Source organism: Rana temporaria, chromosome 4, assembly GCF_905171775.1.
Source record: "Rana temporaria chromosome 4, aRanTem1.1, whole genome shotgun sequence".
NCBI lineage: Eukaryota > Metazoa > Chordata > Amphibia > Anura > Ranidae > Rana > Rana temporaria.
In genome coordinates, this window is record NC_053492.1 from 432,512,138 (window position 1) to 432,529,595 (window position 17,458).

At 44.0% G+C, this 17,458-nt stretch overlaps 1 protein-coding gene across 1 annotated transcript in view; it reads left to right on the plus strand.

Moving 5' to 3' along the window:
- Nucleotides 1-17,458, plus strand: part of USH2A (usherin) — a 1,018,338-nt gene that overhangs the window by 131,736 nt on the left and 869,144 nt on the right. The window contains exons 10-11 of the mRNA XM_040347840.1: nucleotides 2,721-2,851; nucleotides 7,821-8,016. Coding sequence (XP_040203774.1) covers nucleotides 2,721-2,851; nucleotides 7,821-8,016 — 327 coding nt within the window. The remainder of the gene's footprint in view (nucleotides 1-2,720; nucleotides 2,852-7,820; nucleotides 8,017-17,458) is intronic.

Genomic DNA, 17,458 nt, shown 5'->3' on the forward strand with positions numbered 1-17,458 from the left:
CTGATCTAAAACCATTTTTGACATAAAGGGACACTTTTGGTTGCTATGGACAATCTACAGTTTGCAGGCAGAAAGAAAAGTTTTTATTATATAAAAGTACATGTAGGGCACTGGGCAGACCACTAGGGACAAGGGTGTGTGTATTTTTTACATACAGTACTGTAATCTATAAGATTACAGTATACTGTATGTATTGTGTTTGTTTAAGTTTTTGAATTTGGCACCGTTCTCCGCTCCCGTGCGTCGTAACGTCGCAGGGAACGGAGATCGGCGGCACAGGAGGACGCTGTGTGAATCGAGCGAGGTCCCGCTCGCTCACACAGCGCGGTGGCATCGCTGGATCCAGGGACAAGGTAAGTAAACACTCCCTGTGGATCCAGCGAGGCGAGCCCGAGTCTGACTCGGGGTTACCGATCGCAGCATGAAAATCTAACCCCGAGTCAGACTCAGGAATACCGCCAGGGGGGTTAATAGGGTTCGCTCAAACTTTTTGCCTGTTTGCATGTTTTGGTGCAAACCAAACTAGGGGGTGTTCGGTCCATACCTATTGGTGCGGTGCCAGTAATTTTGAATGGTACCCCAACGCACCTTAACGTGCATGCAGCTACTACAACCTTAAAGCGGAGCTCCACCCTATTTATCAACATTATCTTAGTCAAATAGTATACCCGAATGCATTACAGAACGGATGTTGTTTTTTTTTTTGTGACAGTACCTTTGTTTTCACAATCTGTCACTTGGCTTCCTGTCTCTCTTGTGCGGGTAAATTGCGGGTAGTTCGTCATGTCCTTCAACCGCAATGTCTCCTGGGAGCTTTTGTCATTGCTCCCAGGACGAGTTATTGTGTTATTTCCTAAAACGGAAGTGACGTAGCTGTAGCTCTCTCCCGTACTGAGCTATGCTTTGTACGGTATTTATCACCGGGGCTTTGCTCACCATAACAATGGGGTGATGACTTTTGATTACGACGCCGCCCGTTGTTATGGCAACCCGGAAGCTGACGTCCCTGCTCGACGGAACGAGCAGTGAATGCTGATGCAACACGGAAATTAGTACTTGTGGGCTTCACATGCCCACAAGCAAAATGGAAACAGCGGTACTGGGAGAATATAAGTTAGAATTCCATACGAAATCGGAAAGCGGAGGACTAAAAGCAGCTAAAAAGTGAGTACTGTTTAAGTATGACATTAACCAAGTAATGACTGCAATAAAAAAAAAAAAACGTATGGCTGTGGGAGATCCGCTTTAAGGCTGGGCTCCAACTAGTATGAATTGGATGCGGATTTTCAATTCACATGACAGGAGAGTGTGACCAGCTCTCTATGAAGCTGGTTCACATATCTCCGTGACAGCTGCGCAGCGGCTTGCACAGGAGTCCTGTGTGTCTTTGGCTTCATTTCACGGCTGAATTAAGGCCCAAATTTTGACCTGATTCGTCCCTGAAAAGCAAAACAGGGATGCGCTACAATCCTGCTGCGAGCCGCACTCGGCATCAGTTTTGCACCTTTGCAAGGTTTGCTTTAAGCATGTCTTAAGCCCTGCACACACGATCAAAAAATCGTATGAAAAATACCACTTTCAAATAGATCGTACAGTAATCTGATCATTAGTACAGTACACAGCTTTCGTCCGAAATGATCCGAAGGGACCAACATGAAAACTTTTCTTCCACGATAATAAATCGTACAGTTAAAATGTAACCAGTAAAGTTTTTGTCCGAAAATACAATACAGTACATTACATCACTTCCCAAATTGTATTAACCCTCCTAGCGGTATTCCCGAGTCTGACTCGGGGTGAGATTTTCATACCAAAAGCGGTAACCCCGAATCAGACTCGGGCTTGCCTCGCTGCAGCAGCAGACACAGTTACTTACCTTGTTCCTGGATCCACTGATGCCACCGCACTGTGTGAGCGAGCGGGAACTCGCTCGATTCACACAGTGTCCTCCTGTGCCGCCGATCTCCGTTCCCTGCGACGTTATTGAATCATTTTTATTATAATTATATTATTACTTGTTATAATTATTTATTATATTATAATTTATAATTTTGTTTTTTTTTAAATGTCATACACGGGATGCCTACTAGTCTCTTGTTTGGTCAGATTTAAGTGAGTTATTCCTAAGAATTACAGACCTACAGTCTAAAACGCCAAATTTCCTTGAAAATCTTGGTACCGCTTTCAGCACCTTTTTTCTGAAATAATCATACCGCCAGGGAGGTTAATATGAGAATTTTCATACTTTAGTAACCTATTCATTTTCAATATGTACTGTAGACTAGCATGCAAAAAAAGAAAACAGGCAATTATGCATCCGATAATCCCATTGTGTGTACCAGGCTTTAGTTTCAACAATGCCATGACCATTTTGGAGCCTATTTTTGATTATTTCAGCCAAGAAAAACAAACAGCACAAATCTGTTTCAACTGAAAAGTTTTGGATTCTGAGATTGGCCCTATGCTGCATGTCTTTATAGAGACACAACTTTGGGTTATAGAGCAGATGGAAGTTAAATGAGGTAAAACATTGTTTGAAACAGGTTCATAGTTTCATATGCTGCGGATCACTACATTGGCAGGTAGAGCCGAAAGGTGCATTAAAACGGACATTGTGAAAAATCTGAATTCTCCCCCCAGGAGCAAAGACTTTAAATCTGAGTCTCACAGATCATTTTCATAAATTTGAAGATTAAGCTTGTGACCCCTATCTCTTGCAGGAAGAAACTGTGAAGTCTGCAAGGATGACTTTTTCCAGCAATTTGATGCCGACCCCACTGCCACTGACGTTTGCCAGCCTTGCAACTGTAACGAGGAAGGCGCTGTTAACAAAAGTCAGGACTGTGAAAAGGTAATGATGGCAAATGATTGGGAGAAATTTGACCTTGGAGGTTCCGTTGTTTCAAAACTCCAGTGGGTACTTATCTGTACAGTAATGCGGGGGGGACACATGAAAACATTCTTAGTAGAATAAAGTGGCGCATTCACTATGTGGCAAAATTTGAACAAGAGCCAGCTATAAATATGAAGCTCTGTACTTATTTTTTCAGTAGGCAGTAACTCAGGTTTTCCTTTTTTAACTTTACATTTTTAATAGCTTGATATAGAGCAATCCAGGGAGTGTGAACATTCTTAAGCCTCGTACACACGACCGAGGAACTCGACGGGCGAAACACATCGTTTTTCTCGTCGAGTTCCTTGTTAGGCTGTCGAGGAACTCGACAAGCCAATTTTCTCCATTCCCATCAAGGAAATAGAGAACATGCTCTCTTTTTGGCTCGTCAAGTTTTTCGACTGTTTCCTCTACGAAAATGTACACACGACCGGTTTCCTCTGCAAAAAAATATCTCCCAGCAAGTTTCTTGCTGGTTTTTGCCGAGAAACTCAGTCGTGTGTACGAGGCCTGAGTTACAGTAAGTATGCTATGGTTGACATTATTTAACCACTTCAGCCCGGGAAGAATTGGCTGCTCAATGACCGGGCCATTTTTTGCGATTCAGCACTGCGTCGCGTTAACTGACAACTTTTTTCCCCACAAATAGAGCTTTCTTTTGGTGGTATTTTATCATCTCTGCGATTTTAATTTCTTGCGCTATAAACAAAAAAGAGAGACAATTTTGAAAAAAACACAATATTTTGTACTTTTTGCTATAATAAATATCCACATTTAAATTTTTTTAAAAAGCAATTTTTTCCTCAGTTTAGGCCTATATGTATTCTACTTCATAATGTTGGTAATAAAAATCGCAATAAGCGTATATTGTTTGGCTTGCGCAAAACTTATAGCGTCTACAAAATAGGGGATAGATTTATAACATTTTTATTATTATTATTTTTTTACTAGTAATAGCGGCGATCTGCGATTTTTATCGGGACTGCGACATTATGGTGGACACATTGGACACCAGCTATGGTGGTTCGCGGGATCTTGCCGATCTGCCGCAGTAAAATTATGGCGGCTGGTTGGAAAGTGGTTAAAAACAAGCAACCGTAAAAAAAAAAAAATTTGGTCAATAACATTTTTATTTTAAGATCAAAAATAGAGCAATTGTACAATCATAATAACATTTGTACATATAGCTTGCATATAGTAAGTTCAACAATAAGTGTTAGGCCTCGTACACACGACCGAGTTTCTCGGCAAAAAACAGCAAGAAACTTGCTGGGAGATATTTTTCTGTGTGTATATTTTCGTCGAGGAAACTGTCGAGAAACTCGACGAGCCAAAAAGAGAGCAAGTTCTCTATTTCCTCGACGGGAGTCTCAAATTGGCTCGTCAAGTTCCTCGTCGGGCTGGTTTTCGACGAGAAACTCGAGCGTGTGTATGCTAAGAAACCTGCGCATGCTCATAATAAAGTATGAGACGGGAGTAAAAGTAGCATTTGTAATGGAGAGAACACATTTTTAAAGCTGTAACAGACTGAAAAGTGCAAATAATCTCTTACCAAACTTTTATTTAACACGCAAACACATGAGATTAGCAAAAGCAGCCCCAAGAGTTGTGCCAGTGGAATCGAACTTCCCCTGCCGTCTTATGTGTTGTAGTCACCGCGTTTGAGAACGATGAGATTTTGTCTTGACAGTGTGTACGCAAAGAAAGCGTGTCGAGTTCCTCGACAAGCCTAACAAGGAACTCGACGAGGAAAACGATGTGTTTCGCCTGTCGAGTTCCTCGGTTGTGTGTACGAGGCCTCATATGTTGTAATGTTAGAGCTCTCTTTAACCACTTGCCGCCCGCCAATGACATATTGACGTCAGCAAAGTGGTTGTAGAATCCTGACTGGACGTTATATGACGTCCTCAGGATTCTGAGCCGCTGCGCGCCCCCGGGGGTTGTTGCAGGGTGTCAGTCTGACACCCCGCAACACCGATCAAGGTAAAGAGTCTCTCATGGAGACTCTTTACCACGTGATCAGCCGTGTCCAATCACGGCTGATCACAATGTAAATAGGAAAAGCCGGTAATCGGCTTTTCCTCACTCGCTGCTGTCAGAGTAGAGGAGAGCCGATCGGCTGCGCCTGTGACAGGGGGGTTTGTGCTGATCGATCATCAACACCCCCCCCCCCCCCGAGGATGCCCACTGGACCACCAGGGATGCCCACTGGACCACCAGGGATGGCCATATAGACCACCAGGGATAAAAAAAAAGGATGCCACCCTAGACCACCAGGGATGAGGAGGACACAAAAAATGGATGCCAATCAGTGCCGCAATGGATGCCAGTTAGTGCCCACAATGGGCATCACTGATTGGCAGGCATTGTTTGGCACTGATTGGCATCCATTAGTACAACACATACAATAGTGCCCATCTATTCCCATCTGTGCCACCTATCAGTGCCCATCCATGCCACCTATCAGTGCCCATCCATGCCGCCTATCAGTGCCCAGCCGTGCCGCCTATCCGTGCCTGTCCGTGACGCCTATCCGTGCCCGTCCGTGCTGCCTATCCGTGCCCATCCGTGCCGCCTATCTGTGCCCATCTGTGCCACCTATCTGTGCCCATGTGTGCCGCCTATCCAAGCCCATCCATGCCACCTATCCGTGCCGCCTATCAGTGCCCATCCGTGCCACCCATCAGTGCCGCATATTAGTGCCCATCAATGCCACCACATCAGTGTCAGCTCATCGGTGCCCATCAGTGCCGCCTTATCAGTGCCCGTCAGTGCAGTACCATCAGTGCCCATCAGTGAAGGAGAAAACGTACTTATTTACAATGTTTTATAACAGAAACAAAAAAAAAATTCTAAATTTTCTGTAATTTTTTTATTTTTTTTGCAGAAAATAAATATCCCAGAGGTGATCAAATACCACCAAAAGAAAGCTCTATTTGTGGGTACAAAATGATAAAAATTTCATTTGGGTACAGTGTAGCATGACCGCGCAATTGTCATTCAAAATGCAACAGCGCTGAAAGCTAAAAATTGGTCTGGGCGGGAAGGTGTATAAGTGCCCTGTATGGAAGTGGTTAAACTACAGTTTATACACCAAATCAGTTTGTAAAATATGCTCTGGCTGGCAGTTGTACATTATGCAAGAAAAGAGTGCAATTCACCGTTTTACTACATAACTTTATTTAAAAAATCACTTTAAACACGCTAATTAATTTTCATGGGTAAAATCCTTCTACCTTTCATATTTCCATCTTTCTCAGGTCAGCTCTTGAAAATTCCACTCAATGGCTTCTCTCTGTAACATCTAATTCATTTCAGCTCTTTCAGTCCTGACTTATTAATCTCTCTCTTAATGTTCCTTAATCATTGTCCTTGCCCTCTGTTGCCACAGTGTTTTTGGCGTCACTTGGTGCAGCACTCTGATATTATATAATTTTATATCTTTTCTACTATTAAAATTTTTCTTGATACAATTGTAATTAAAATGTGATTACTAAATTGTAGCTCTGTACATTTCTTTTTAATATTTTAACCACTTAAGGATCGGGCCTATTTTTCAAACTTGGTGTTTACAAGTTAAAATCATTTTTTTTTTCTAGAAAATTACTTAGAACCCCCAAACATTATATATATTTTTTCAGACTTCCTGTAGAATAAAATGGTGTTGCAATACTTTGTCACAACGTATTTGCGCAGTGGTCTTACAAGCAAATTTTTTTGGGAAAAAATACACTTTTTTGAATTAAAATATAAGACAGTAAACTTAGCCCAATCTTTTTTTATATTGTGAAAGATAATGTTACGCAGAGTAAATTGATACTCAACATGTCATGCTTCAAAATAACGCCCGCTTGTGACCCTTAAAAGGCTTTGACTCTTAAAAATCTCCATAGGCGTTGTTTAAAAATTTCTACAGGTTACCAGTTTTGAGTTACAGAAGTACCTTCTGCAAGAAGTATTGCTCTCGCTCTAACGATCTTGGTGATACCTCACATGTGTGGGTTTGAACACTGTTTTCATATGCAGGCACGACTTACGTATGCGTTCACTTGTGTGCACGAGCTCAGCGGGACAGGGCGCTTTAATTTTTTTCATTTTCACAGAGTCAACTTGAATTCTGCATCATTTAAAAAAATACATGATAGGAATATGAGGCTATCACTCTAAGGGCTCATTCACATGTGCGGCAGGGACTGCCACTTCTCTGTAAAGTTATTCACGCTCAGAGGTGTTTGACAGGCGGTGAATAGGAAATTGCAGTGCAACTCTATTGAACTGCATTAGTCAACATGCACAGTATCACAGCCACTGCAGGTGTACAGTGGTGAGCGGCTGTATGTTAGTGTTCATGGCTCAACCGGTTTTACTGCCCAGTGGCTACACATGTGAACAAAGCCTGAAATCTGAAGTTAAACCAGAAATGGATTTTCCAGCCCAATATTGATCCAAAGCCCACTAGCAAATCCACCAAGGAATGGCTCAAATAAAAGAAAGAGGGTTACGGACAGACCAAAACATAGCCTTGTTTTAATTCCTATTAAAATGTTTTGGGAGAATTTAAAATAGACACTTCATGCAAGGCAACCCTCAAACATTTTGCAACTAAAATAATTTTGCATGGAGAAGTGGCAAGAAGGTCACAGAGTTGATGTCAGACACTGGCCGGCATTTGTGCAAACTGCCCACAAGGGAGCAATACCAGCTTCTGAGGCTTGGGGTGTACTTACTATTTCGACGGTATGCCATTATATCTGTTGATGTTTTTGTTGAATTAATGCAATACTCAAGCAGTTTTAGATAATGGGAAATGTTTCATTTTTCCTCTACACTCAGAGTCAGGAATTAGCCATTTGCTTTTTTAGATTTTTGAAGGAAACGTGAAGGGTCTGACATGTATTAATTTGCATATCTGTTTGGTGTTGTTCAGGTTGGAGGCCAGTGCAGCTGCAAAGTCAATGTCTGGAGTAGACAATGTGACCAGTGCAAAGATGGCTTCTATAACCTACACGAGTCAAATCCACATGGCTGTCAACCCTGCCGCTGCAACACAGCTGGAACACTCAGTGGAAGTAATAACTGTCACCAAACTACTGGACAGTGCAGATGCAAACCAAACTTTATTGGTAAGTCTATATACAAATCAAAGCGCGATAACTCATAACAAACCAATCATCATTACTTTCTGAACAACCTAACTATAGTATATATTGCAGTTCACCCATGCTGAGAGGTGGTGACTGCATTCGTTTTCTTTTGGAGATTACTTTAATTTTTTGGGGTACAGAAGATATCTGTTGATCCTATCAGAAATTCAGTGTGTTTGTAACTTCTTGAGCACTCAACTGAACTCTCAAATACTCAAAAATTGTTACCAGCTTGTATGCAGATGCAGGCTGTATATTCCTGAAGTTCATAATTACATAGTTACATAGTTAGTCAGGTTGAAAAAAGACCATCTAGTTTAAACAAAAAAAATAAAAAATCCCTTATACACAATCTTTCACCCCCAGTTGATCCAGAGGAAGGCAAAAAAAAAACATTAAAGCATGATCCAATTTGCTACAGCAGGGAAAAAACTCCTTCCTGATCCCCCGAGAGGCAATCGGATTTTCCCTGGATCAACTTCACCTATAAATGTCAGTACCCAGTTATATTATGTACATTTAGAAAACAATCCAGATCTTTTTTAAAGCAATCTACTGAGCTGGCCAGAACCACCTTTGGAGGAAGTCCACATTTTCACAGCTCTTAGGCCTCGTACACACGACCGAGGAACTCGTCGGAAAAGACACATAGTTTTCCTCGACGAGTTCCTTGTTAGGCTTGTCGAGAAACTCGACAAGCTTTTTTTGCGTACACACTGTCAAGACCAAATCTCCTCATTCTCAAACGCGGTGACGTACAACACATACGACGGCAGGGGAAGTTCGATTCCACTGGCACAACCCTTGGGGCTGCTTTTGCTAATCTCATGTTACTGCGTGTTAAGTAAAAGTTTGGTAGGAGACGATTTGCACTTTTCAGTCTGTTACAGCGTGACGAATGTGCTATCTCCATTACAACCGCTACTTTTACCGAAGGTGCGCTCCCCTATCATACTTTATTCTGAGCATGCGCGGGTTTCTAAGCATACACACGAACGTGTTTCTCGTCGAAAACCAGCCCGACGAGGAAATTGAGACTCCCGTCAAGGAAAAAGAGAACTTGTTCTCTTTTTTCCTCGTCTAGTTCCTCGACAGTTTTCTCGATGAAAAACATACACACGACCGTTTTCCTCTGCAAAATATCTCTGCCACCAAGTTTCTTGTCTATTCTGTCGAGGAAAACGGTCGTGTGTACGAGGCCTTACTGTGAAGAAACCTTTCCATATTTTGAGATTAAATATTTTTTTTTTTCTAGACATAAAGAGTGCCCCCTTGTCCTCTGTGATGACCTTAAAGTGAATAACTCAACTCCAAGTTCATTATATGGACCCCTTATATATTTGTACATGTGGATCATATCCCCCCTCAATCTCCTCTTCTCAAGAGTGAATACATTTAGTTCTTCTAATCTTTCCTCATAGCTGAGCTCCTCCATGCCTCTTATCAGTTTGGTTGCCCTTCTCTGTACTTTCTCCAGTTCCCTGATATCCTTTTTGAGAACTGGTGCCCAAATCTGAACTGCATATTCCAGATGAGGTCTTACTAATGATTTGTACAGGGGCAAAATGATATCTCTCTCTCTCTGGAGTCCATACCTCTCTTAACCACTTAAGACCAGGACCAGGTAAAAGACCAGGCCCCTTTTTGCGATACGGCACTGCGTCGCTTTAACTGACAATTGCGCGGTCGTGCGACGTGTTTACCAAACAAAATTGGCGTCTTTTTTTTCCCACAAATAGAGCTTTCTTTTGGTGGTATTTGATCACCTCTGCGGTTTTTATTTTTTGCGCTATAAACAAAAATAGAGCGACAATTTTGCTATAATAAATATCCCCCAAAAATATATTTAAAAAAAATCCTCAGTTTAGGCCTATACGTATTCTTCTACCTATTTTTGGTAAAAAAAATCGCAATATCAGTTGGTTTGCGCGAAATTTATAGCGTTTACAAAATAGGGGATAGTTTTATTGCATTTTTATAAAAAAATATTTTTTACTACTAATGGCGGCGATCAGCAATCTTTTTCATGACTGCGACATTATGGCGGACACTTCGGACAATTTTGACACCTTTTTGGGACCATTGTCATTTTCACAGCAAAAAATGCATTTAAAATGCATTGTTTATTGTGAAATTGACAGTTGCAGTTTGGGAGTTAACCACAGGGGGCGCTAATGGGGTTATGTGTTCCCTGAAGTGTGTTTACAACTGTAGGGGGGTGTGGCTATAGGTGTGACATCATCGATTGTGTCCCCCTATAAAAGGGATGACACAATCGATGCTGCCGCCACAGTGAAGAACGGGGAAGCCTTGTTTACACACGGCTCTCCCTGTTCTTCAGCTCCGGGGACCGATCACGGGACTCCAGCGGCAATCAGGTCCGCGAGTCTCGTGGTCCCGGTCACGAAGCTGCACGTGGATGTGCCCAGCCATGCCATTCTGCCGACGTATATGTGCAGGAGGCGGTCCTTAAGTGGTTAATACAAGAAAGGACTTTGCTTGTTTTGGAAACCGCAGCTTGGCATTGCATGCTATCATTGAACTTATGATCTGCCAAAACCCCAGATCCTTTTCCATTATGTATTCCCTCAGTTGTACTCTCCCTAGTATGTATGATGCATGCATATTCTTACCCCCAAGTGCATAACTTTACATTTATCAACATTAAACCTCATCTGCCACTTAGTTGCCCAATTAGACAGAGCATTGAGGTTGACTTGTAAATTGGAGACATCCTGTAAAGACGTTATTCCACTGCATAACTTGTCATCTGCAAAGACAGAAATGGTACTTTTAATCCCAGATCCTATATTATTTATAAAGATATTAAAAAGTTAGGGTTCCACCACTGAACCTTGGGGTACACCACTGACAACCTTAGACCATTCAGAGTAAGAATCATTAACCACTACTCTCTGAATTAGTTTTTAAGTCATTTACAAATTGATCTTTCCAAACCTGTAGACTTTACCTTACACATTAGTCATGTGTGGGGAACTGTGCCTTTTGCATAATCCAAGTATACCACATCCACAGCCACCACTCTGTCCAGTCACTTATTGTATACTGTGCTGATGATGCCATTGGTGCATGCACTCTGAAGGAAGGGCCGTTTCACGGGTGGCTCCCGTGCGCATGCGGCTCCGGCCAGTACACAGCCAGAGTCCTCGGCCCTGGAAGAAAGACGGGCAAAGATGGATGCGGCGTGCAGCGGGGACAACACAGGCTTTGTTTGCAGGTAAATGTCACATAATGTGCTAGTATGCAACGCACGTTATGCCTTTACTTTGCAGGGAAGAAGAAAGGAAGAAAAACCCACCAGGTAAATGAGAACTGCAGAGCTTGCACTTTAAAAAAGGCAGTTTTCTTATATATGCAGTCAGGCGCCATGTAAACTGAGCCCAACAATTCTGTATATTTTTCACCCTAGCACCATATCTCAACTTCCCCCTAATGTTGTCAAAATAGTTTAATCTGCTCGCTGTATGTGCGTCCCTTCAGGTAAATTAGTACTTTTCAAAACTGTTTTAGCTGAAACAAGTTCTAAGCAAATCATTTCTGTGCCCGTTTCCTTATTAAGCCAAAATAAATAGATTTTTCTCCCCCCCCTCCTACATATTCTTTGCTACAGGGCGCTTTTGTGATAAATCTTTCTATTCCCTATTATATTTCTTTGAACTGTTCCTATGAAATGCAAAATAAGTCAACATAATTCCACTGATCACGAACATTGGTCGGGTTACTTATCAAGGGCTATATAATTTTAATTTTGTAATTCAATGCCAAGCTGATTATAATAAACTACGGGCTCCCGCGTTATTTATCATGTTCTTATACAAGACATTCTTTTTTGTTTGTAGCTCCCACAGGTATTTTTCAAAAATTAGATTTGATTATAGCAATTTATTACTTTCAGAATATTTGAGGGGTGCTACAGCTACATAAGGACAAAATTTATCAAGTGCCTGAAATACACTGTGCATATAATACATTTTGAAATGTTGATGTATGGGAATATTATGATAAAGTGAGCCAAGGATTGCGGGCATACCTGTCTGAATCTCTTTGTAGGAAGCTAAAGCCATAACCAGTTTAAACACTTTTAAATTACGGAAGTTTGTTTATTTTATTTAGAATTTTTTTATTTTGCTGGTGTAAAGAGTTTTATACCATAAAACCATAGCGTATTAAAAACATAGCTTTGTGATTAAACTCAACACACAAATAATTTTATGTGCAGGTCAAGTTTGCAAGCGTGGCGGTGCTTTGCTTTCATTTTTAAACTGCTGTAAAGATGCTGAAATCTAATTGGTTGATTTGGATAACACCTTTACTTTACCTTTCCTTAAATATCACAGAGTAGGTTCATTTTATAGATCGAATTGAAAATTTAAATACCGTATTTATCGGCATATAACACGCGCCGGCGTATAACACGCACCCCAATATAAGAGGGAAGTTTTAGAGAAATTTTTTATTTTCAAATACACCACTTTGAAGCAAAATAATGGTCAGTGCCAATCAATCAATGAAGCCTGATTAGTTCCCGTCTGCAGCCTCAATGCAGCCTGATGCCCATCTGCAGCCTCAATGCAGCCTCTGTGCCCATCTGCAGCCTGATCTGCGCCCATCCAATGCAGCCTGATGCCTATCTGCAGCCTCACCATCTCTCATACAGTGCCGGAAATCAGGAGGGGGACGAGCACCGCCGGAATCACTGAGCTGTCATCTTCTGTTTACAGTACTCAGCTCTCAGTCAGCAGTCACATACACAGTCCCGCCTCCGCCATTCCATTGGACCAGCTCCTGTGCTTGACAGAACATTGGTCCAATGACGGTGGCGGGGCGTGTGTGTAACGTGAGAGCCGAGTAAACAGGACATGGCGGCTTGGTGATACCTTGTGATTCTGTCAGCGCTCGTCCCCCTCCTTCTCCTCCGAGGTACCCCTATTTTTAGGGGGAAAAAGTGCATTTTATACGCCGATAAATATGGTATTTTTTATTTAAAGCCGAACTCTAGGAAAACAGGTAAAATACGCATATATAGACTTTATCTTCTGTGAAAGGATTAATGCACATTAAATGCAGGTCAGAGGATTCCTATTTACCGCAGAAAAGGGAGTGTGGATGGAAGTTCTGAGTTATGCGTTTGACCTGCTTTGTATTGCTTTTCTCTGAACGTAGTATGCCGTATTGATGATGAGTTTGTACCACGGGCAAAGCAGGTGAAAAACAATGAAGGGACGGCAGCACACTAATAAGTTATCAACTTTGCTCATTCTGCTCTCTCCTACTGTCAGTGTTTTCCCTGTCAGCACATGTGCAGGCAGTAGAACCTGATTGGCCCCTAGCCATGTCCCTTTCTCTTCCAGTGTAAGTACTGCAGTGCATGGAATGACAGAGGATGATATTCTAGACAGATTCTGGTGCTTTTGAAATTTGTATGTACAGTAGGTGAACTCGATATTGTGTCAATCTCGCTCCCTTTCTCGGCGAGATTGACCACCTACGAGCCCCATCGCGGGAGCCAGCGCCGAGCTGGCTTGCCGCGATGGAGACAGAGCCGTCATAGAAGCGACGGGAGATCCGACTTGGATTCCTGCCAATTCTACACGTGTGCGGCGTTTGTTATGAATCCTGAGGGGGAAGTCCCCGCCGGATTTTAAATAAAAATCCGGCATGGGTTCCCCCCTCAGGAGCATACCGGGCCCTTAGGTCTGTTATGGGTTGTAAGGAGAGCCCCCCCTACGCCGAAAAAAACGGCGTAGGGGGTCCCCCTACAATCCATACCAGACCCGTATCCAAAGCACGCTACCCGGCCAGCCAGGAAGGGAGTCGGGACGAGCGAGCGCCCCCCCCCCCTCCTGAGCCATACCAGGCTGCATGCCCTCAACATGGGGGGGTTGGGTGCTCTGGGGCAGAGGGGCGCACTGCGGCCCCCCCACCTCAGAGCACCCTGTCCCCATGTTGATGAGGACAGGGCCCCTTCCCGACAACCCTGGCCGTTGGTTGTCGGGGTATGCGGGCGGGAGGCTTATCGGAATCTGGGAGCCCCTTTTAATAAGGGGGCCCCCAGATATCGGCCCCCCACCCTAAGTGAATGAGTATGGGGTACATCGTACCCCTACCCATTCACCTGCAAGAAAAGTGGTAAAAACACAAATAAACCACACAGGGTATTAAAATATTTTATTAGTCTGCTCCGGAGGCCTCCCCTGTCTTCTTTAGCTCTTTTACCAGGGTAGGCTTCTTCTTCCGATTTCCGGGGGTCTTCTCCTGCTCTCCGGGGTCTTCACCGTTCTTCTGTGACGTCTTCTCCGCTCCGGGGGGTCTTCTCAGCTCTTCTGTGACGTCTTCTCCACTCTGGGGGTCTTCTCAGCTCTGGGGGGGTCTTCTTCTATATTCGCCGCTCTCCGCTCTTGACTCGGCGCACCCCGGTTCTTCCTCCCGCTGTCCGGTTCCTTCTCCTTCAGGGCTGGCCGCCGCTATACTGGCGGCGGTCAGTCCGCTCTTCTTTAACGTCATCTTCTTCTCTTCTCGTCTTCCGTCTTCTCCAGATGTTGACACGCCGGCCGGCTCTTCTCGCTGCAATGACGTGTGCCCGGCTTGCGTCGGATTTATATAGGCCTCACAGTCCCATCATGCTCTGTACCTACCCATGTGATACCTACCCATGTGGGTAGGTATCACATGGGTAGGTACAGAGCATGATGGGACTGTGAGGCCTATATAAATCCGACGCAAGCCGGGCACACGTCATTGCAGCGAGAAGAGCCGGCCGGCGTGTCAACATCTGGAGAAGACGGAAGACGAGAAGAGAAGAAGATGACGTTACAGAAGAGCGGACTGACCGCCGCCAGTATAGCGGCGGCCAGCCCTGAAGGAGAAGGAACCGGACAGCGGGAGGAAGAACCGGGGTGCGCCGAGTCAAGAGCGGAGAGCGGCGAATATAGAAGAAGACCCCCCCAGAGCTGAGAAGACCCCCGGAGCGTAGAAGACGTCACAGAAGAGCTGAGAAGACCCCCCGGAGCGGAGAAGACGTCACAGAAGAGCGGTGAAGACCCCGGAGAGCAGGAGAAGACCCCCGGAAATCGGAAGAAGAAGCCTACCCTGGTAAAAGAGCTAAAGAAGACAGGGGAGGCCTCCGGAGCAGACTAATAAAATATTTTAATACCCTGTGTGGTTTATTTGTGTTTTTACCACTTTTCTTGCAGGTGAATGGGTAGGGGTACGATGTACCCCATACTCATTCACTTAGGGTGGGGGGCCGGTATCTGGGGGCCCCCTTATTAAAAGGGGCTCCCAGATTCCGATAAGCCTCCCGCCCGCATACCCCGACAACCAACGGCCAGGGTTGTCGGGAAGGGGCCCTGTCCTCGTCAACATGGGGACAGGGTGCTCTGAGGTGGGGGGGCCGCAGTGCGCCCCCCTGCCCCAGAGCACCCAACCCCCCCATGTTGAGGGCATGCAGCCTGGTACGGCTCAGGAGGGGGGGGGGCGCTCGCTCGTCCCCACTCCCTTCCTGGCTGGCCGGGTAGCGTGCTTTGGATACGGGTCTGGTATGGATTGTAGGGGGACCCCCTACGCCGTTTTTTTCGGCGTAGGGGGGGCTCTCCTTACAACCCATAACAGACCTAAGGGCCCGGTATTCTCCTGAGGGGGGAACCCATGCCGGATTTTTATTTAAAATCCGGCGGGGACTTCCCCCTCAGGATTCATAACAAACGCAGCACACGTGTAGAATTGGCGGGAATCCAAGTCGGATCTCCCGTCGTTTCTATGACGCGCTTGCTGGGATGTGCTGTCACTATTCCAGTGAGTGTGAGATGTCGGCGAGATCTCGGCACCATGTCGCCGAGAATCAGCGCGATGCTGTCGTGCTAAAAACACAATATCACAAACACCTACTGTAACAACATTTAATTAGCTTTAAATCACTACACAACCACATTAAATTGTGGGTATATACTATATATATATATATATATATATATATATATATACCTAATATATACCTATATATATCAGGAGTTCAGGACTCAAATACTGCACAAAGCCAAGGATGTTGAACATACAGTATATCTTACAATGAGAGCTAAACTGCAATGCAGATGAGAATATGTGAAGAAATGTCTGAAACACCTAAATTCCCATAAGCTATGCTCTACCCTTTAAGACTCTGATTAGTGGCAAGGGTAGAAATAAATTTCTTTGACAACCCTGTTAGACTGGTTAGACTGTAATGAATGTCACTTAAAAATAACCCATAGTTATGGTTGCATTATACCCTTTGCTACTCATGTCCCTGAAGGTGTGGTAAAGTACTGCTGACAAGGCACACTCTCCACAGTGTTTGCCCAATATTCAACCTAATAGAATGCTTGCGATGTCAATCAACACCAGCTTAAACTCCAGCTCCATTTCTGGTTTCCCATAAATATACTGCTTGAAACTTTTTTTGCAGCCCCCATATGTTGGTCTTGATTTGGCACACATTTACAGTTTCCACACATTCTTATGCAACCACTTCTGCTTTGACTTTTACTTGTGTAGCACCCTCCTAGATAGGTGCTAGGTAAGGTAAATGTAGTTACTTGCTAACTGTAATTAGTTAAGGTGCATGTGATTGTTTTGGCCTGTTTGGTGTTTCGCTGGTTGCTGGTTTCTCTGGTTGCAGAGTTGACTGCTTCCCCCTTTTTGTCTGGAAAGATTCTGGAAGATAGTTGGCTGGGAGAGTCAAATCATGCAGCTGAATTTTTATGTAGCTAGCCAATCGCTGGGGTGAGATGCCCAGATGGTTGCTGGGAAGGAGCATAAATACTCTGTAACCTGAAGAAAAGGGGTCTTCTTCTAGAGGAGGAGATCACGGCCTGGAGGGGGGGCTGTGTGCAAGTCTGCCATATGTTTGCTGTTCAGGCTAGCTGGGGGGACATATTCTACTGAAAGTTTACTGGAGATAACTGAGGGACTTTTCATCTGGGGATATAGTCTGGTATCACTGAAACAGTGTCTGGACGATATTGAAAGGAGGCAAAAATGTATCCAAGGACATTAGTGAGTACAGGCTGGTGTGATAGACCCTTGAGAGTATGTGCTGCTGCCATGTCTCTTGTACTAGAGCCCCGTTTTGTTCAAAGGGGACATTGTGTCTGTTGTCCTTAAAAGCTCAGTCTAATAATTACTTGTGACGGGACTCTGCTTACATCTTTAGAAGGAAGTTTAGCATCCTTAAGCTGCTGTTACAAAGCTCAGTCCACTATTTGTCTGTGACTGTGTGCCTGGCTGCTGGGCAACTAGAAGACCCTGGGGACCTTGAACTGGAGGCTTCTGCAAGAGTGAGTGGTACACTTATTAAGTGCTAGTCATCTACTATTCACTACTAGCCCCATGAACCTACCAAAATGACCTTCTTGCCATGCTC